Below are 22,540 nucleotides of genomic sequence, written 5' to 3'. Positions count from 1 at the left end.
ACTCACAAAACAAAAAAAGGATAAAACCCAAATAAATCAGATACTAAATGAAAGAGGAGATATCACAACAGACACCGCAGAAATTCAGCATCTCATGCGAGACTTCTATAAACAATTATATGCCACCAAGCTAGAGAACCTGGAAAAAAATAGACAATTTCCTAAATACCTACAAACTTTCAAGATTAAGTAAAGAGGAACTAGATAACATGAACAGACCCATCATTGCTAATGAAATTGAAACAGTTATCAAAAACCATACCAAGAACAAAAGTCCTGGACCAGATAGTTTTTTTTATATTTATTTTATTTATTCCCTTTTGTTGCCCTTGTTGTTTTATTGTTGTAGTTATTATTGTTGTTGTCGTTGTTGGATAGGATAGAGAGAAATGGAGAGAGGAGGGGAAGACAGAGAGGAGGGGAGATAGACACCTGCAGACCTGCTTCACCACCTGTGAAGCGACTCCCCTGCAGGTGGGGAGCTGGGGTTCGAACTGGGATCCTTATGCCGGTCCTTGTGCTTTGCGCCACCTGCGCTTAACCCACTGCGCTACAGCCCAGCTCCCTGGACCAGATAGTTTTACAAATGAATTCTACAAAACCTTCAAAAAAGTTCTAATACCTCTACTTTTAAAAGTCTTCCAGAAGATTGAAGACCTTGGAATACTCTCTTCCAGCTTCTATGAAGCCAGCATCACTTTGATACCAAAAGCAGACAGGGACACAACCAAAAAAGAAAACTACAGACCAATATCTTTGATGAGCATAGATGCTAAGACAACAATGAGATACCACTTCACTCCTGTGAGAATGTCATACATCAGAAAACGTAACAGCAGCAAATGCTGGAGAGGGTGTGGGGTCAAAGGGACCCTCCTGCACTGCTGGTGGGAATGTAAATTGGTCCAACTCCTGTGGAGAACAGCCTGGAGAACTCTCAGAAGGCTAGAAATGGACCTACCATATGACCCTGCAATTCTTCTCCTGGGGATATACACTAAGGAACCCAACACACCCATCCAAAAAGATCTGTGTACACATATGTTCTTGGCAGCACAATTTGTAATAGCCAAAACCTGGAAGCAACCCAGGTGTCCAACAACAGATGAGTGGCTGAGCAAGTTGTGGTATATATACGCAATGGAATACTGCTCAGCTATTAAAAATGGTGACTTCATCGTTTTCAGCCAATCTTGAATGGACCTTGAAAAATTCATATTAAGTGAAATAAGTCAGAAACAGAAGGATGAATATGGGATGATCTCACTCTCAGGCAGAAGTTGAAAAACAAGATCAGAAACAAAAACACAAGTAGAACCTGAAATGTAATTGGCATATCGCACCAAAGTAAAAGACTCTGGGGTGGAGTGGGTTGGTGGGGAGAATACAGGTCCATGAAGGATGATAAATGACATAGTGGGGGTTGTATTGTTAAATGGGAAACTGGGGAATGTTATGCATGAACAAACTATTGTATTTACTGTTGAATGTAAAACATTAATTCCCCAATAAAGAAATAAATTTTTAAAAAATGGTGACTTCATCATTTTCAGCCAATCTTGAATGGACCTTGAAAAATTCATATTAAGTGAAATAAGTCAGAAACAGAAGGATGAATATGGGATGATCTCACTCTCAGGCAGAAGTTGAAAAACAAGATCAGAAGAGAAAACACAATTCTGAACTAGAATTGGCATATTGTACCAAAGTAAACAACTTTGGGGGTAAACTTTCTGGGGCGGGTGGGGGACAGAATACAGGCCCAAAAAGGATGGCAGAGGACCTAGTGGGGGTTGTATTGTTTTATGGAAAACTGGGAAATGTCATGCATGTACAAACTATTGTATTTACTATCGAATGTAAAACATTAATTCCCCAATAAAGAAATTAAAAAAAAAAACCAGCCTGAAATACGTGTAGAATATGTCACCTAGTTGTTTGATTATTAAACTCATCTAACTCAGTTTACTTAGCTGCTGTAGAACCATTCACAAGGGTCAGGCTTGGGTTTCATAGTGTGTGAGGCACGTCCTAAAGTCAGAGTGTTACTTGGGCCACTGGGAACTCAGTCCCTGTGATTAGTGCCAGCTGAGTACACCACTCGGTCCACATTCAAGGGAATCCAGAAAGGGAGTGGTGACCCCCTTCCTAGGATGGCAGCCACCCTATGCCCTTTTCTTGAATTTCACCTGTCCACTCTCCTGTTCTGGGAACCCACAGATAAACTCACATTTCCTTAATGAGACATCAAAGAGAAACTGTGCTACATATGCAGAAACCACCCCATTAGTGACCAGGAGCTACAACTACAACTACTGTCCACTCTGCACTTACAGTGGCTCAGCTGTACTCTTTACTCATCCCACTTAGCCCCAAGCCATTCTCAAGGGTTATAACCTCCCATTTTGCAACGAAGGAGAATAGGCCAGACTAGGCTTGCCCTGCTCTAAGCTCCGCCCTCTACTCCATAGCCTCACTTACAATCACAACCATAAATGAAGCATGTGTGATTGGCAAAGCTCTTGGCCAGCAACCAAAGGAATGGGAAAATGAATATAGCAAGCATTTATTGAGTTCCTGCTATGTGCCAAGACCTCCTACAGGTTATCTCACTGAATAATTTTCTGAAAGGCAAGTGGCATCATTTTCCTTTTACAGATAAAAGAATAGAGGCCCAGGCCAGCAAGATAGCTCATTAGAGAGGATGACTACTATGCCACATTCTCCACACAGTTTGGAGACCTGGCCCCCATTGCCCTGGGGCAAGTTTCAGTGCCATGGTGTCTCTTCCTCTGTCTTTCTGTCTCTGGGTTTCTCTATCTGAAAAAGTTATCCCAGAGCAATGGAGTCCTGAGCAATGAAGAAGAAAAAAAAAGAAAGAAAGAAAGAAAGAAAGAAAGAAAGAAAGAAAGGAAAAAGGATTTAAAAAGAGAGAGAGAGAGAGAGAGACCCAAAGGCAATCATAAGGCTGGAATTATCTGAACCTAGACCTGACTTTGAATCCTGGTCTCTGAGTCTCCTGATGACTAGTCTTCCTTTTAAGTAGGCCTGGATCTTGCAAACCACCAACATGGCCGCATAGGAGCCAGCCCCCCAGTCCTAGCCCAGAACTCTAGGTTTGTGCATCTCTACCCTTCTCACAGTAACCACCTAACCCTGTCCCTCTACTGCCTACCCAGCTCCTAACCTCCCAAAGAGGAGATCAGAGATAAGACAATCTGCTGTTTATCCTATAAATCACAAAGCAATTCCTTAGCACCTTTGCACTCTCACTTCATTTCTGATGGAGAAGACCAGGGAAGCAGGTAGGTTAAGCACACATAGTATGAAGCACAAGGACCTGTGCAAGGATCTGGGTTCAAGCCCCCACTCCTCACCTACGGAGGGTGGGGGAAACGCTTCACAAGTGGTGAAGCAGGTCTGCAGGTGTGTCTATCTTTCTATCTTCCTCTCTATCTTCCACTCCTCTCTCAATTTCTCTCTGTCCTATCCAATAAAATGGGGAAAGAAAGAAAGAAAGAAATATCAGTTCTTGACCATACCCTCTGAACAAGTGGGGCTAAGACCGTAACAGTGCCCCTACCCAATGGTCACAGGGAAAATCAAGGCCATGATGCTGTTTTGCATATCTCTGCACCCCACTGGAGTCAAACTATGTAAAAGTCCCTTCGTGGGGAAATTTCAGAGGGTCTTAGTGTCAGTGTAAGAACTTTTCCGAGAGAGAGAGCCAAGAGCACAAAGCTACTTTTATATCTTTGTGTAGATGGATAAAGATTGGAGTCCTCCTCCTTCCCTAGGTCTTGGGAAAATTTGCCCATTCCCTGCAGAAGTTGTTTTCTAGCCCAGACTTCCATTTTCATTTTCCCTCTGTCCTCCAGGCCATTATCTGGCTTCACAGATTCTGTTGCTTTAAGGATTGGTGACCTCACAAGTGGTTACCATAGAAACCATTGTGATGTCACAAGCAGGGGACAAGTAGTTCAAGGTGGAGTGGAGGGTGGAAATGCATGACCAGAATTGAGGGACAGTCAGGATTTCTGTCCTATTTTCATGTCCTGTAAAGGAAGTGTTGGGAGCTGGATTCTGATATCTGAGGGAGACCTGGCCAGGTTTTTCCTATGTTCTCCTGGGACTGAGATGCCTCTGAGACCCAGAGGGGAGGTCATTGGAAATGACCACCAGAACCAGACACACAGGGGTGACTTTGGGAGAAAACTAAGGTTAGACACCAGGAAGGAGTATACAGCCTGTGGTTGACTTGTATTAGAAATCTTGAACCACGTGCAACATTCAGCCTCTGAGGCTTTCACTGCCCTCCCTGCTTAAGCACCTTGCAGAGATAGACCTGGCATGTTATGTGTGCTGGGACTCTATCCCCCTGCCTGGTTTGGGAGTTCCCTGAGGTTTCTGCTTCTCCAGTTACCAACCCAAGTCTTGGCACACAAAATGCTCAATAAATGTTCCTCCATTCAATAAACAAATGAGAGAGTAACGAGTTAACAGTAATGAGTGGATGGAGAATGAATGAACGAATGAACTGATGGGAAGGTGGAGGGGGTATGTAGAGTCCCCAGCCTTTGAACCATATACCTTGTCCACCTCCATAGCAGTCCCAACCCACCTGTCTTCATCTCTGTGATCCAACCACACTAGCCAAGCACCTTTTGGTCCTGTCTACCACAGTACTTTGCACATACATGTTGGTCACTCTGTATGAAAGGCACGTCTCTTCAAATAACTCATGTTCATCCTTTTTTTTTAATTACCACCAGAGTTATTCCTGGGGCTTGGTGCTAACACTATGAATACTCCCAGTGGCCATTTTTCCCTTTATTTTATTTTATTTTTTTAAATATTTATTTATTCCCTTTTGTTGCCCTTGTTTTAGTGTTGTAATTATTATTGTTGTTGATGATGTCGTCATTGTTGGATAGGACAAAGAGAAATGGAGAGAGAAGGGGAAGACAGAGAGGGGCAGAGAAAGACACCTGCAGACCTGCTTCACCACCTGTGAAGCAACTCCCCTGTAGGTGGGGAGCCGGGGGCTGGAACCGGGATCCTTACACTGGTCCTTGCACTTTGTGCCACATGCACTTAAGCCACTGTGCTACCGCCCAACTCCCTATTTTATTTTTGTTTTTTATTGTTTTATTGGATAGGATAGAGAAATTGAGAGGTAGAGAGGGAAAGATAGACACCTGCAGACCTGCTTCATCACTCATGAAGTATCCCCTATGCAAATGGGGAATGGGGACTTCAACCTGGGTTCTTGCCTGGATCCTTGCACATAATACTATGTGTGTTTAACCAGGTAAGTCACCGCCTGGCCCCCCCCATTCTTTGGCTTTCTACTCATTCCCTACTTCCTCAGAGTTGTCCTCCCTACCTGTCAAATCTCCAGTGTAGACCTCCACTGCTCTAGGAAACTTGTGTACTTATTATATTGCAGTTTTCCATTTAGTCAGATGGGTTTGTGCAAGGTTTCCCATGAGCTGAGCCAGCTGGACAGTGCTTGTTTTGATGTACCTTTGTATTCTCACCACTTAGTATGGTGGGTAGTTAATATTTGTCAAATAGTAAGTGACTACACCTCCCACCCTGCCCTGCCTGTCCTGGACTCTGCTGGAGCAGAGCATCTAACCGTGGGTTTCCTGGAGATGAAGCTACAGAACCAGGACCTTGACATACTTCTGAAATCTATTCCTGCAAAGGTCCACTGGCAGCTATGCCTTTTTGTCGGGATTGGTAGTGTATCTTGTTTTCACTACTAATTAGCTACAAATCTCTTACCCTTCAGCACCTCAGTGGCTAAAACACTGGCTTTATAAGCTTGAGCTCCTAAGTTGTGTCCCCAGCATCACATGTGCCAGAGTGGTGCTCTGGTTCTGCCCCCACCCACCAATTATTGATAAGTAAATAAATATTTTATTTTTTTACAAAAGTACCTGTATTATAGAATTATTGAGAGACTATAGCTAAATCTCCCAGTTCAGTGTACAGTAATATCAAATAATAAACAGTTCCTACTCTTATTTTAAAGGTTAGAAACAACCCCCTAGATTTAAAGGCAAACATCCCCAAAAAAAAAAAAAAAGGAAACATTACTAAATTTTTTGTAAATCTACTTTAAATGCATGTGGCAGTCTTTGAAGAGGAAATATTTACAGCTCTTCATGGAATTCCAAATCTTCATGCCTCAGTTTGTTCAGAAGGGGAAAGTCAGTTATCTTCTCATATTATTCAGAATGGTCTTATCAAGGGCATAAAACAATGGGTGGAGAGGAGATTCTTGTACTCCCAGTTATGGCTTGACCCAGGATGCATACTGTCAGGGATAGGGCCATGAGGTCAATCTGGCTGGGACATTTGGTTATGCCTTCCCTGAAGTATGTGGAACTAGCTAGCCTTGGGATTCTGGAATGTAGAGGGGCTGTACCTGACAAAAAGAGGTCAGATTGGACAGTAGCACCTCCTTGTGGCTTATTCTGTGCTTAATATTCTTGGGTCTGTTGACCAAGTAAGTTCTCAGGTCAGCCCATTCAGGCAAGAGGTCAGACATCCCAACTGATTTGACATAGGAAAGAACTAAAATGCCTTTGAAGGACATCCCAGCCAGCCTGGGAAGCTTTGTTTTTCTCACTCCCAGTAGACTATGGTCCCCTGAGGCCTACCTGCCAGGAGTAGCCCACAGAATGCACTGGAGACCTTCTTTCCTTTTCTCAGTAGCTCACCCCATTTGATGATCTGCTTACTAACACTGGCCGTCATCCTGGAATTGTGTTCCCAGCCTCAGAACTACACCACCATAAACCAAAGGCCTCTGGACAGATGTATTTTATGTAAGTTCAAGCGCCAGAAATATTGAGTTCAGAGAATTTTATTTCTAGAGCCCACTATATTTCTCCAGGATAATCACCTGTCTTTGTTTCCCTCCCTCTCCTGGTTATTATCTTTGGACCCTTTCCAAGCCAAGCTGCCTTGATTGCTTGGAGAGAAAGCTGCCAGCATCTTCCCATGTGTCTCTGGGCCTGGTGAGGGAGACCTGGGGGCGGGTGGGGCATTGCTTGCCCCTTCTGCATAACTCCACAGATGGCCGCACTGCCTAAATAGCCTTAGATTTTAGAAGCTGGTTTCATCAAGAGACTCCTCAAGTGCCAGGGAATGTTGAGGGGGTAGTGAATATGGAGGCCTCATGCTCCTAGGAGGGAGGGCTATGGTCTGGGTGAGCCTCAGGGTACAGAGGAGAGAGAAGGCCAGCTGTTCTCTTTTCTATACCGTGCCAGCCTAGCCTGACACCAAATTAATAGAATTCAAATGAGATGCAAAACATTATGCAAATCTAGAGGAAAAGGCCTGTGGGTTGCTAAAAGGCCAGCACCTTAAACCTTTTCCCGGAGGGCCCTGTGAACTCCCTCCCACTTCAACTCTCACCCATTTAGCACAAGTTGCATGAAGAATCCAATGAGATTGGTGTGGCTCTCTCAAAGTCCTTTGATCCAAGTGCCCACTGTGACCTCACTGCCTGGCAACCCAAGGCTTCTTCTCTGAAATGATGTAGGCAGCCTCAGAAGGTGGCATAGCCTCCCTCTGAATGCCAAGATGGCAGGTCCCCACTCATTAGCAGTATATGCAAAGTAGATGCAGGGATTTCTTTTTTTTCCATCTATTTAACTGTCCATTAAAATAGCCCCACTCCCCTCACCTCCTCACAGACCATGCTTCCAAATTGCAGCCCCCACTGCCTGTAAGCACCATGTGCTTCCCGTGCCTGGTAATTGCTGTGGTGTTTGTTGAGCTGTATTTGCATTTGATTGTCATTTAACTTTCCATCTTTCTCCTTCAATCAAACCCAGGGACTGGGATTTTGCAATTATTCATTTTATTTGCAGCCCCTTGGTGTGTATTCAAACAGTGTCCTTTAGTAGTGTCACACAGTTGAACCCTGAGACTTCTTTTGTCACACACAGGGGGAAGGCTTTCTGCCACCCATCCCAGAATTCCCAGGTGAACATAATCTAGCCAACACCATGACTCTTAACTCCTATCCCCAGCCTCTCTGCTCCAGCACCTGCTTTGTTTCTGCCCAGTCAGTGGCATTAAACATTTATAGAGCCATGGAGGATCAAAGGCCCTGGCTGGGGGGTGATGGGCAGACTGGAGGCCTGGTTTGGAGATAGAAAGCAGCTCACAGCACACCGCTTTTTCCTGTTGTCTCTTTCAATCTCGGGCTTCTCCTCCTGTACTTCAACAGGGTAGGGTTGATACTGAGTACTCCAGGAAGCCTGGCTAGACCCTGACATCCCAGACTATTCCAGATGCTGCAAGGGTAAGAGGAGCAAGCATCTCCATGCACCTGAGTCTCTGGAGTGATGGGGAAAGTCCCTGCCCCTGACTGCTGAAACACCCAAAGCCTCCCTTGGCAAAATAAATAAATAAATAAATAAATAAAAACTCCAATAACTAAAGCATAGAAGCAGCAGCCCAAATACCCATCAACAGATGACTGGTTAAAGAAGTTATGGGGGAGTCGGGCGGTAGTGCAGCGGGTTAAGCGCAGGTGGCGCAAAGCGCAAGGACTGGCAAAAGGATCCCGGTTCGAGCCCCCGGCTCCCCACCTGCAGGACAGTCACTTCACAGGCGGTGAAGCAGGTCTGCGGGTGTCTATCTTTCTCTCCCCCTCTCTGTCTTCCCCTCCACTCTCCATTTCTTTCTGTCCTATCCAACAATGACATCAATAACAACAATAATAACTACAACAACAAAACAAGGGCAACAAAAGGGGAATAAATAAATAAATAATATAAGAAAAGAAGAAGTTATGGAATGTATACTCTATAGAAACTAGTCTGTAATCAAAAAAAAGATGATATTGTGTCCATTGGGACTAAATGGATGGAATTTGAGGTCATTAGCTTAGAGAAATAAATAAAGAGATGAAAGACAATCACTAGATGATTTCACTCATATGTGGAACCTAGAAAGATAATATACATTAACTTAAAGAGAGAGACAAGCAAACAAACTGTTTCTAAAACTTTGTGAGAACTATGACAGTTTTCTTTGAGGGGGAGGTGGAGATAGAACTTTGGTGGTAGGTATGGTATAGGTCTATACACTGTAATCGTACATTCTTGTAACCCATCATTAGCCACAAATTTTTTAAAATTAAAGGAAAAAAGTGTCTATCTGGTTTAAAAACTATCTTGGAAGTGACTGATTTCCTCCTGATTTTTTCAAAAAGCAAGTGTCATCCAGGTAGAGACTTCAAAAGAAGACACCGAAGTGTGTACCTGTGATCCTGCAAATTGATGGGCTATCTGGAAGTGATAACCTGAGACTGGCTTCTTCAGAGAGGTGGGCTAGATGTCTAACACTATCTAGGCAGAGGAGCTCTTTCTTTTTTTATTTTAATATTTATCTATTCCCTTTTGTTGCCCTTGTTGTTTTTTATTGTTGTTGTTATTATTGCATAACCATTATGCTATTTACCCCTAGCCCTGTCTTGTATTTTCTACATGTTGCTTTGCATAAGCTACTCCTCCAACTTTAGATATTCTTTCTCTTACTCTCATCTGACTACAACATAAAACATATTTAAGATTTGGTTTCAATCCACTTGTCTCTTGTGCTATCCACAGGAACCCAAAAAAAGGCATCATTCCCTTCTCCACTGTCTCATAGTGCTGACTTGGCACAGATAGCCTGTCTTTGCTTTAGGCACACATCCCATCACACACACCCAATATCATAGCTTACTCACAAATAACTGTTAAGCATAGAGCATGTGCCAGGGATTGGGCTAGGTTAAGAGCAGGAAAAAAAAAAAACAACCAAAAACCATGATCTGTGTACTCATAGAGAAGAGCACTATAGAAGCAAGCAAAGAGTAAAGTGGGGGAACACAGAAAGATTGGAGATAATGAGACCAGTGAAGGGAGCATGGAAAATGCCCCCAGGATGCCACTTCCTAAATTTTATTTATTTATTTATTCAATAGCAACAACCAGAAATCAAGAGAGATTTTTTTTTTTCAGAGCACTACTCAGCTCTGGCTTATGGTGGTGCAGGGTATTGAACCCAGGACTTTGGAGCCTCAGGTAAGAGAGTCTCTTTGCATAAGCATTATGCTATCTACCTCTACCCTCACTTTCAAAATGTATATATGACTTGAGTATGCCCCAAGTGTGCAGCATATTACTGAATGTCCTGTAAGACATCTTATTGAAGACAATGAGATACCACTTCACTTCTTTCTTTGAGAATGTCATACATCAGAAAAGATAGCAGCAGCAAATCCTGGAGAGACCATGGGGGCAAAGGAACCCTCCTGCACTGCTAGTGGGAATGTAAATTAGTCCAACCCCTGTGGAGAGCAGTCTGGAGAATTCTCAGAAGGCTAGAAATGGACCTACCCTATGACCCTGCAATTCTTCTCCTGGGGATATATCCTAAGGAACCCAGCACACCCATCCAAGAAGATATGTGTACACCTATGTTCATAGCAGCACAATATGTAATAGCCAAAACCTGAAAGCAACCCAGGTGTCCAACAACAGATGAGTGGCTGAGCAAGTTGTGGTCTATATACACAATGGGATACTACTCAGCTATTAAAAATGGTGAATTCAACTTCTTCATCTCATTTTGGATGGAGCTTGAAGGAATCATGTTAAGTGAGATAAGTCAGAAACAGAAGGATGAATATGGGATGATATCACTCATAGAAGTTGAAAAACAAGAACAGAAGGGAAAACACAAAGCAGAACTTGAACTGGAGTTGGTGTATTGCACCAAAGTAAAAGACTCTGGGGTGGGGGTGGGGTAGGGCTCAGGTCCTGGAACATGATGGCGGAGGAGGACCTAGAGGGGGTTGAATTATTATATGGAAAACTGAGAAATGTTACACACGTACAAACTATTGTAGTTTACTGTTGACTGTAAGTCATTGATCCCCCAATAAAGAAAATTTTAAAAAGACATCTTATTGTGTTCAATTTGTGGGTGATATGGAGGTCTGAGTAAAGGGGGACCCCTGGAGAGCAGGAGACAGTGCTTGACAGAAACTCTACTTCTTGAAGCTATGCTTCAACCTAACTGGGAACTCACTGCATGGGACCTTGTAGGCTATCTTTTGGAGGAAGGGACAACCCAGGTCCATTATTTCTCCCCATCATGCAATACAAACCCAACCTCAGTTTACGGTGCTACATTCTGGGAGTTGTAGTCTCCCTCTGATCCTGTCCTGAATGCCTGGTTGGCTTAGGTGGTAAGGAGGAGGATGTAGCAAGCTCCTAGGTGACTCCTCTCTCCCTCCTTGTGAGTAGTGCCCACTCCATCAAGGAGCCCAGCTGCAGGAGAGTCAGACAGGCCTACCTACCACAAGCTTCCAAATGCCCATGAATCATCTTGGCATTCCAGGTTCATCTGTGGGTCATGACTCATCCTCCTCTGACCAAGCTGCTTAGTCTAGAGAGGCCCAGAGCTAAGGAGATAGCTTAGTGTACAGAATTTGCATAACTGAGGCCCCAGAGACCTCAGGCTCAATCTTCCACACTGTCACATACTAGAACTAAGTAGCACTCTGGCCTCTCCCTCTTCCTCTCCCTCTCCCTCTCCCTCTCTCTCTCTCTCTCTCTCTCCTCATAAAAATACATCTCTAAAAAAAAAAAAAAGAAAGAGGGAGTCGGGCTGTAGCGCAGCAGGTTAAGCGCAGGTGGCGCAAAGCACAAGGACCAGCATAAGGATCCCGGTTCGAACCCCGGCTCCCCACCTGCAGGGGAGTCACTTCACAGCCGGTGAAGCAGATCTGCAGGTGTCTATCTTTCTCTCCTCCTCTCTGTCCTCCCCTCCTCTCTCCATTTCTCTCTGTCCTATCCAACAATGATAACAACAATAATAACTACAACAATAAAACAACAAGGGCAACAAAAGGGAATAAATAAATAAAATAAATATAAAAAAAGAAAGAAAAATGGGGAGTTGGGCGGTACTGTAGTGGGTTAAGCACAGGTGGCACAAAGAGTAAGGACCAGCCTAAGGATCCCAGTTCAAGCCCCTGGCTCCCTACCTGCCAGGAAGTCGCTTCACAGGTGGTAAAGCAGGTCTGCAGGTGTCTTTCTTTCTCTCTCCCTCTCTGTCTTCCCCTCCTCTCTCCATTTCTCTCTGTCCTATCTAAAAACAATGACATCAATAACAACAACAATAATAACTACAATAAGAAAACAAGGGCAACAAAAGGAAATAAATATTTAAGAAATAAAAAGATCAGCATTTCCTCAATAAAGTGATATTGGAGTTGGAAAAATACATACATATATTAAACATGTGGGTCCCAATATATGAGTTTCTCTATACTGAAAATATTTTAAAAAAAGAAAAAGTAAGGGCCAGACAATGGTACACCTGTTTGAGCACACACATAACAGTACACAATGACCCAGGTTCAAGCCCCTGGTCCCCACCTGCAGAGGGAAAGCTTTACAATTAAAGAAGCAGGGCTCAAGTATCTCTCTGTCTCTCCCTCTCTATGTCTCCATCCCCTCTCAATTTCCCTCTGTCTCTAATAAAAAAAAATAAATAAAAACATTTAAGTTAAAAAATTGTTAGCAATGTAGTAAAATTATTTTAAAAATAAAAGAAAAGAAAAAGTGGATAATCAAAGAGAAGCCTAGGAATGCCTTCAAAAAGGAATACAGTGGTCAGGGAGATAACATAGCAATTTACACACTAGATATTAGGTTCAGTCCCTCACACCACCTGTCAGGTTGTGCACGGGAGAGAGAAGCGACCAGGAACTCCTGGCGGAGCAGGAACACAAATCTTAATTCACCTGGATGTCCTGGAGTTGGGTGTGAGCACAGTGGGTTTAGGCCACGTGGAGCTAGCAAAAAAGCCGCCTCCTGCTATGCCCACCATCCCTTCTCCAGGTTGGGATGCGGAAGAGAAAAGAGAGGGGAAGGAGAGGGGGAAAGAGAAGGGGAAAGAGAGAGAGAGAGAACATGCAAACAGGAGCAACTTTTATAGGAGAATTCTGGAAGTGGCAAGTTGGAATGGGATTGGCTAGGAAAGGGGGTGGAGAGAGGCAAAAGGCATGCTGGGAAGGTGGAAGCATCCTTAGCAACAGTTGCAATGGTTTTAACTGAATTTGCAATACCCTGAGGGGATAACGTGGTAGGCATCTGTAAATAATACTTGCATAGAAATATAGTGGTTTGTGGGCCCTGCCAATGTTCAACCACATCTACACAATTTCCCAGCAACCACCAAAGGTCAGAGCTGAGCAATGCTCTGGTCAAAAGAATAATTGAAAACAAAAAAAAAAAAGGTTTTTTTTTGTTTTGTTAAGGAGAAGAAGAAAGCATGGGGCCAGGTGGTAGCAGACTTGGTAGAGCACATATTTACCATGCACAAGCTCCAGTTCCAAGTTCCAGGTGCAGTGGGGAAGCTTCAGAAGTGGTGAAATAGTGCTGCAGGTATCTCTTTCTCTCTCCCTCTCTATCATCCCCTTCCCTTTTAATTTCTCTCTGTCTATATACAATAAATTAATAAAATAAAATATTAAAAAAGAGAAATATATGCTCATACCATGTCAGTATTTTCCCAAGACTCCCCTCAGTCACAGTACCTTTCTGTGTCTCTTTCCCCTCCTCTATTAGCAATACTCTCTCAACCTCCTCTTTGCACCTCCTTTCCTGACTTCCTCTCCTTTCCTGGCTCCTAGGCTTTGGTCCTTGTGTCAACCCCCCCCCCCCCACTTCTGCCATCCTTCTGCTACTGTCTTGTTTTTTTCATCTTCTCAAAATACAGGCCAAGAAATCCTCTTTCAGTGCCTCCCTTCAGCAGGTTCCAAATTCCACCTGCCAGCTGCCTGGGATTATTTGCAGCAGTGGAGGCAGCTCCCCAGAGCCCATAGGAAGAGACCTAGAGGGAATCTGATAAGCAGAGCTGGAAGACTGTGGAGATGATAAGGACCAAAAGACTTGAGGAATGAGAATTAAGAGCAGAAGTCTTGCTACCTGCCTTTTAGGATGAGGTTAGGAAGGACATTAGAGAATGAGTAGGGTCTAGAAGCTTTGGAGAAGAGCTACGTTCATCTAAAAAGAACTAACCAGAAAGCTGTTCATTTCTCTATGGGCCACAAGGAGGTTGGGCCTCCTCTACAGGGAAAAATAACATCAGTTACGGGCCATTTCCCATTGTGTACATTTAGGCTCTTCTAGTGAGCCCATCCATGGGATCAAAGCCCCTGGGTGTAGACACAAGAGATGACACAGCTGTCACTGCCCTTTTTGCTGCCCTGAGACTCGGTGGGGCTCTTCAACTTAAGTAAAATCCCGGAATCTTGTTTTCCTATGTTCTTGACTGTACAGCCTCTCCTGTATTTCCTCTGAGCGCCCATCAGGTCTCTATCTAAAATGCCTCTCTCCTGTATGCCTGTTCCATTTTCTCCACCAATTCAGGAATTCTGGCAAGGTTGGGCATGAAGGGTCAGCTCTCACTAGCTGGCACTGTGATTTCTCTGATCCTGTACGGATTGGGAAGGGGTGGCAGGGACAACAGACAAAGCATAGTCCTGAAGAGCCTGGAGTGCATGGGAACCCACTACATTACCTTCTGTTGTTGCCCACAGGTTGGCCCAGGTTGCCCCCCTTGCCAAGTAAAGAATGTCTTCCTGGGACGCGAATACCGCTGGCTTTTAAGTATAATATCAGGATAATTAAGCTTTTTTCTGTGAGCACAGTTTGCTGCTGATGTAGCTGCCTGGAGCCCTGGCATTTACTGAGCGCAAAGTAATAATTTATTGTCCTTTGTATGCTCAAAAGCCATCTTCATTATCGGCCCAGGACGAAGCCGCCACAAGGGCACGCGGGCCTCCTCAGCTGCCTCACTCCCAGATCACCTCTGGAGCTCTCAGGTGTCAGGTGCCGAAGGGCAGAAGATAGGCAAAGGTGCTGTGGCCCGGAGAACCGGGTTAGCAGCCCTTCTCCTCCACAGACTGCCAGTGGGGAAGAAGGTGGCTGGCTTGGCTGGGCGTGGGCAGCGCCGAAACGCGAGGACCGTGTGCCCGCATTAGCAGAGCAGTCCTTCCCGGGAGCTGGCTGTGGCGCGGGAGTCTGTCCTCTTGCCGCTGGGTCTGCTGCTCCTGTGCTCGAGACTTTACGGTAAGCCGCTCCTCCCGCGCCCCCGCCCGCAGCCAGCTCGCGGCGATCCCGAGCGCCGACGCCAGGCGCTGGCCGTGGTGCTGATTCTGCCAGGAGCTGGCGGCGGCGGCCGCGCTCGTCCTCCCGCCGGAACCCCCTCGCTTCCCCGCGTCCACGTCCAGTCGGGCCCCTGCCCTCCCGCCGCGGCCCCCGCCCGGGGCGCGGCCACTGCCGTCACCATGCGCCCCGAAACCCTGCTACTCCTGCCCGCGCTGCTGGCGCTCCTGGCTCACGGTAAGGGACCCCGCGTCCCGCGGCCGGGCGGGGGTGGTGCAGGCGGGACAGTCCAGCCCGGGCGCCGCGCTCCGCCAGCCACGCTGCCCCCCGCACTGGCCGCGCCGGGCGGGGCACGAGCTCCACGGGCTCCGCGGGCGGGAAGCTAGCCCGGCTCCCGCCACGGCGCCCGGCCAAGACCTCGCCTTTAATCACCTCCCCGGATCTAATGGGATTTCTCTGCTGCAATTCATCACGCTGCCCCTCCCCGCACACACCGGGCGCTCGCCTGCGCTGCCTCTCTGCGCTCGGGGTGTCTGGGCGGCGGGCGGGGCGGGGGGCGGGCGGGTCCCCTCTCACCTCGCCGGCCCGCCTGCCCCGCCGCCCACAAACTTCCCTGTACTTTGCCGCCAGCCGGGGGCCTCGTGTCCTTACTGCTGAGGGGAGGGGGGTCGCGCGGCGGCCGGACCCGGGGCTGAGATTTCGCTCCTCTGTCTCTGTCTCTATCTGTCTCCACCTCTCCCCCGGGTCGCGAGCACCCCAGGGTGAGAACTTAAAACACAATTCCAGGGAGCGATTCCCGGGGTCCCTATGCGGCTCCCTGTTCAGCCTTAAGCTGCAGCAGTCGAGGTCCCGGGGTAGAGGCTGTGCTCCCCGGAGGCCCTTCCTCATGTACCCTCACCCACCCACCCCTTGTACCTCTTCCCGCCACTGCCTGCATCTGACCAGGGCTGGTTCTCCCTCTGGGCTGCCACCCAACCCGGGCCGGCCCACTGCCTCGCGGCAGACTCGTGGCGGGAGTGTTTTCACCACACCGAGACCCCGCTCGCAATCCCGTCTCACCGAGAGATAGTGCTGGGGAGAGAGTAGTGCTTCAGTACCTAGAAGGGGAGAAAGGGTCCTGAGTTCCTACTGCCCGGGTACTTGCTGCCCGGGATTCCAATAAGCACTCAGCAAAGCAAACAGAAGTCCGGGGTCCTTCTTCCACTGCAGCCGATTCAACCGCGGGAGGGTCCCACAGAGTTGGGACTCTCGTCCTTGGAAGTATTATGTGATGTGAAGGGGGAAAGGGAAATGAAAGTTGCTAACCTTCTGGCTCGTTCTTGTAAGGCTGCAAGGGGCTGGGCCCGAGCCAGACTGGGCTCCCACAGGCAGTCTTCTTTGCTTTGCCTCTCTAAGGAGGGCCAGCCCCCTCTCTGGACCTCCAGCTTGCAGTCTGCTGGCTTGCGCCACCCTTCCTCCCACTAGGACACTGGAACTCACAGAGTGAGAGACAGTCACACAAACCCACATCGCCAAGAGTGGGAAGCCAGAGAAGCAAAAAGCCAGCATTCTGAACAGCTGTCCCAGGATCCCTGGGAGTTTGGGTCATTGTCTTCAGGTGAAGCCACTTTGTTGGACTAGACAGCTCCCTGGGTGTAGGGCTACTACTTTGTAGTCTGAAGCCTGATGTGTGGGTTGGCGGTGTGAATTTCAAGGCCCATCGTGTCTGAAGCAGCAAGTGAGACTGTGTCTGGACCTCAGGAGATCTGCACACGGTAGATGACAACTCAGCAGTGAGCAGGTGTGAGGAATATGTGAGGCCACCATTGTGCCTGTCAGAGAGCTCTGTCAGAGAGCTCCCTGCAGGACTGGAGTGAGACTGCGGGTCTCCACTAGAACTGCTGTTGTGGCAGGGAGTCAAGGAACCTTGCTGGGGGTGTTGGTGTGAATGATGGGAGGAATTTGTCTGTTCTGAGGTCAAGAGTTTGTGTGTCCCCAGTCAGTGTCCCTCCCTGGCCCACCCACCCAGACCTCTTCCCACCCAGACCTCTTCCCATCCAGACCTCTTCAGTTCCCAAGGGGGTTACTGCCAAAGGGGTGTGTGGCAACAGAGAGTGATCTTGCTGGGGAAAATCTTTACTTTCACTCTTCAAGGAAAAATAAGCAACCCTGCCAGAGAGAGGGCTGGGAGCAGGTTGAGCCCAGGTATATCCCTCCCTTTCAGCAGGGAAGCAAGGTCCCATTCATTGGTGGTTCAGAGAAATCTCACAGGGGCTAAGAGTTCTTGGGGAATTCCACCATGGAAAGTAAACGCCCTGGGTTGTGAGTCACTGCAGCTCCAGCACTGCATTCTGTAACCTGGTGGCTTTGCCATGGAGCCCTCAGAGCTTTCCTCACACATAGGCCAAGAGATGCGGGCCATGGGATGCAGCTGAGTGAATCGGCAGCAAAATAGGAAGGACACTCAATGGCCGATATCTTGCTGGGCCTGGCTCAATCCCTGGGGTTCACTCCACAGTGTTGAGTGGGCTGTTATGATTGGCCTCAAACACAACCGAGGGGTGTTGTGGGGCCACTAGTGGTCCTCTCAGGTTGAGGGCTGTGTCTAGGCGATCCTGCCACAATGGGAGAAGAACATGGAGCAGGAGGGGTGCTGCCTGCTGGTCCTGCTGTGTCAGTTTAATGATTTTTAATGAGCAATTACCTTTAGTCATTCTCCTAATTTCTGAATATCAATAAAGTTAATTAAACTCTGCGTGTGTGAACATGGCCTGGGGAAACTGTGAAGGTAGAAGTGCCAGAGACTCAGTGGGGTTGGGTCTCAGGAGTGGAGGCTGCTGTGGAGGCTGTGTGACCTTGGACCCAATGTTCCACCTCTCTGAACTATGTCTGTGGTGGGAGGAGGGAAGGAAGGGTTCATCACTCTGCCTCCATTCTGAGGGATGGTGTCTGGGAGGCCAGGCCTGGGAGAGGAAAGAGAGAGGAAGGACTTGACTTCCTGCAGCCACAGTGACTAAAAGGCTAACCACCCAGAGTTGCCTTAACCTAAAAAAAAAAAAAAAAAAAAAATTACTCTGCAGCTGCCTGCAGACTCAGCAGGTGAAAAAATCTCATGGCACATTGGGGGTGGGGTGGGAGGGAGCCGCAGCTGAAGTCAACACCAGGCCCTGCTCCCTGGCCCCCAGCCTGGCACTCTGAGGTCAGGAAGTAGGTACTGGGTACAGATTCCCTTGGGAGACAGTCTAGACACCATTCAGCCCCAGAAGTTGACATGGTTGGGGGAGGGGGACAGTGAGAGACTGCCCTAGACTTCTGAGGAAACTGGAGAACCCAGAGACACTGTGGACTAGAGGGGAAGTCTGGGTTGGCTTCTTGCCCCTCATTGGCCCAAGCTCCTCAAGCTTGGCAGGCCCTGGCAGCAGTCCCAGCCACCTCAGCAGGGTGGCAGCTTAAAAATGCCTTGGGGACATTGTGGGGTACTAATGGGGATCAAGGAGACACAGGGGCTAGGCTTAATTAGAACTTCTGAGCCCCTCCCACTGTGCCTGCCAGAATAGTGGGGGGAGGGCACATTAGGGAACTATTCCTTAACCCCTCCCTACACCCAGTCCTAGGTTCCAAACCTTCCAGCCTCTCCGTGTGCCCATTTGCTAGATTGAGCTCAGCTCAGGGACACGGTGTACTCCTCTACCACTCCCTAGACTAGACTGGGCAGACTTATCTGAGATTGGTACCCACACAAGAAAGGGGGTGTGGAAAAGAGCATACAGGCAGGCAGTGTGTAAGTGAATGGAGCTCTCCACCCAGACTGTTAATAAAGGCTCCCTGCATGCTTCTGCCCTTGCTGGGTGTCCATGGAGTATTCAATGTAAAGCTGCACAAAGCTGGTGGTTGCCACCCCTAGAAGCTCATCAAGGCATCCAAGAGCTTGTCAAATCATGCAGAGTTCTGGGTCCATGGCTTGCTGGTGTATTCTCAGGGGGAGGAACCAAGCTCTGCTGGGGGCAGAAGTGGTAATTAATACTGTCCACTGGTCACCAGTGGGATGTGGGTGGAAGGCACTAGAAGGTCTCCAGAGCCCCTTTCCACACTAATTCTAGTAGGATGTCGACTCACCAGCCAGGCCAATCAACTCCCCAACTAGCCATGTTCTCAGTTGCTCTGGGTTCTTGGCATTTTTTTCTGCTTGAAATTCTTTTTGACTTCCTGGGCATTCCACCTCGTGCTTCAGGTCTTGGCTTAGCTGTTATTTCATGCAATCCTTCAGCCCATAGGTAAGGGACATGCACTGGAGAGTTTCTCAAGGGATTCTTCTGTTCTCCACAATCTGCTCAACTTCAGTCATCAAGGTACTCAATCATCTATTTTTTAGTATGTTATTTATTCATTTTTTAAATGATAGTTACAGAGAGAAAGATACAGAGACCAGAGCACTGCTTAGCTCTGGCTTATCGTGGTGCCGGGGATTGAACCCTGGGACCTTAGGGCCTCAGGCATGAAAGTCTTTTGCATAGCCATTATGCTGTATCCCAAGCCCTCAATCATCTATTTTTTTTTTGCCTCCAGGGTTATTGCTGGGGCTCAGTGCCTGCACCATGAATCCACTGCTCCTAGAAGCCATTTTTTCCCTTTTGTTACCCTGGTTGTTTTTTTTACAATTGTTGTGGTTATTATTATCATTTTTACTGATGTCGTTGTTGTTGGATAGGACAGAGAGAAATGGAGAGAGATGGGGAAGACAGAGAGGGGGAGAGAAAGACACCTGCAGACTTGCTTCACCACCTGTGAAGCGACTCCCCTGCAGGTGGGAAGCCAGGGGCTCCAGCAGGGATCCTTATGCCGGTCCTTGCACTTTGCACCATGTGCACTTAACCCATTGCACTACAGCCCAACCCGCCTCAATCATCTGTTTTTAAATATTTATTTATTTGGGAGGAGAAAACCAAAATATTGCTTTGGTACATGCAGTACCAGGAATCAGACTCAAGATCATATGCTTGAGAATCCAGTGCCTTATCTACTGCAGGGCCTCTCAGCCATTCAGCCCACTCCTCCTAGGTGGTGGGTATGTGGCTGCTAGATACTTCTCTCTGAGAGCGAGACTAAACTCAGAAAGGAGGCCATGAATTCTATTTTGCTGAGCCCCTCTATTTTGGGGCAGCTCCAGAATTCCTATTTGGAGGAAGTTTAGGGTCAGCTGTCTGTTTAGAAAGAAGAGGTGGGTGCATGGCAGCTGGGACTGCGTCTTAGAGCTGAGTTTGCGTAGCAAGCACACTATTTTTACATAGATTGTATGTTAGGATTTTTTCCCTTTTCTAACGGTTGGCCAATTATCCCAACTGTAAATTATAGCCTTTAGTTAGGTTTTTTCCTTCCACAAATTAAGCTGTCACATCATCAGCCCAAGGTGGCTGGGGTGGGGGGGTGTTGATGGTCATTCTGAGAAGATATAAGCCTCTTCAGGCACCCCTTAGTGCCATCACTACTTTCATCCCCAGTGGCACACAGGCTAGCACATGGAAGACAGTAACTACAGTGAAGACAGTGAATATTAACCAAATTTGCACAGGTAGACCATGGCAAAGTGAAGACCAAAGACCAGGCACCTTTTTTTTTTTCCCTTTTTGTTGCTCTTTTTTTTTTTATTGTTGTTGTAGTTATTATTGATGTCATTGTTGTTGGATAGGACAGAGAGAAATGGAGAGAGAAGGGGAAGACAGAGAGGGGGAGAGACAGAGAGACACCTGCAGACCTGCTTCACCTCCTGTGAAGCGACTCCCCTGCAGGTAGGGGAGCCAGGGGCTCAAACCAGGATCCTTATGCTGGTCCTTGCACTTTGCACCACATGTGCTTAACCCACTGCGCTACCGCCCGACTCCCTCTTTTTTTAAAAAGAATTTATTTATTTATTTATGAGAAAGACAAGCAGAGAGGGAGAAAGAACCAGACATCACTCTGGTACATGTGCTGCCAGGGATTGAACTCAGGACCTCATGGTTGAGAATCCAATGCTTTATCCACTACACCACCTCCCAGACCACGAGAGACCAGGCATCTTGATTTAACTCCCACAGCACTTACTCACCACCTCTGCTGTCTGAGAGGAGACCTTGTATGGATTTGGGGGTCCTAGGAAGGGAGGAACAAACCCATGTTATCTGGCTTCATAATTGCCTGAGTCATCACAGCTACAGACACACAGGACTTGGAAGGACCAACATGAAACTGCAGGTTGGGGCTAGGGAGATACATAATGGTTATGCAAAAAGACTTTCACATCGGAGATACTAAAGGTCCCAGGGTCAATCCCCAACACCACCATAAACCAGAATTGAGCAGTGCTCTGGAAACACATACACACACACCCTTGGAGGAGCAGCTCTCAGCCTGGTGACCTTGAATGAAAAAGTGTGGAGTGGAGAGGAGCCATCTAGGAGCACAGTTTAGGTCCACAGAGTTTTCAAAGTTCAAAAACAAACCTTGGTATACAACCGTCTACTACCATCTACCATTCATTCATTTCTCTAAACATGTATTGAGATGTCAGGCCTGGCTCAGAATACTCAGAGGTCAAGCCTTTCACAGGGGAGATAACCTAATGGTTATGCAAAACAACTCTTATGTCTGAGGCTCTGAGGACTCAGGTTCAATCCCTTGCATTGCCATTAGCCAGAACTGAGTGCTGCGCTAGAAAAAAAAAAATTTTTTTTTTAAGTATTTACATCACGAGACTAGTTACTCTTACTTTACAGATGGGAAAACTGAGTTTTCAGAGATTCAAGTCACCGACTCTGGGCTTCATTGCCAATAAGTAATAAAGCTACTCCAAAACATTTGCCCACTTTATAAAAACTGGCTTCAATCAGTGTCGTATTCACTCCCCCAAACTGAGGCAAAATTTTTGGACAGTCAAATGGAGACCCAGGAGAGTATCAGTATCCTGCTAAGAGTAATAGTAACAACAGTAATAGCAAACATTTACTAGGTACTGAGTGCCTGGCACTGTGCTAAGTACATTACATACTTAAGCTCATTTACTTCTCATATACTCTTTATGGGATCGAAGCTGTTGTCTGCATTTTATAGGACAAGTTCAAATCCATGTTATCAGAGAAACCCAAGACATAAATGACTCCTAAATTTCTTCTAACACATTTCTGATGATGACACTGATTTGTCTTTCTTTACCCTTAGTCCTAACTGCTATAGTTTAGAGACATTTTATCTTGCTTAGCCCTTCTTGGCAATGGAATAAAACAAAACCTTCCTGATATTTGAAATCCAGGGAAGAGCCTGGGGATGGATATTAGGTGAATTCTGAAATCTTGACCTAGAGGCCAAGGACCTTCAATGCCTGATTCTCC

At 46.9% G+C, this 22,540-nt stretch overlaps 1 protein-coding gene across 6 annotated transcripts in view; it reads left to right on the top strand.

The window, feature by feature from the left end:
* Positions 1-15,131: 15,131 nt before the first annotated feature.
* The window catches only part of SEZ6 (seizure related 6 homolog), a 55,744-nt gene continuing 48,335 nt past the window's right edge, over positions 15,132-22,540 (top strand). For all 6 annotated transcript variants that reach the window (XM_016187017.2, XM_016187016.2, XM_060204042.1 and 3 more), the window contains exon 1: positions 15,132-15,434. In XM_016187017.2, coding sequence (XP_016042503.1) covers positions 15,380-15,434 — 55 coding nt within the window. In that variant the 5' untranslated portion in view covers positions 15,132-15,379. The remainder of the gene's footprint in view (positions 15,435-22,540) is intronic.

Source organism: Erinaceus europaeus, chromosome 12 (assembly GCF_950295315.1).
Source record: "Erinaceus europaeus chromosome 12, mEriEur2.1, whole genome shotgun sequence".
Taxonomy (NCBI): domain Eukaryota; kingdom Metazoa; phylum Chordata; class Mammalia; order Eulipotyphla; family Erinaceidae; genus Erinaceus; species Erinaceus europaeus.
The sequence above is the reverse complement of the archived record's forward strand: the minus strand, read 5'-3'. Positions and strand labels throughout refer to the sequence as shown.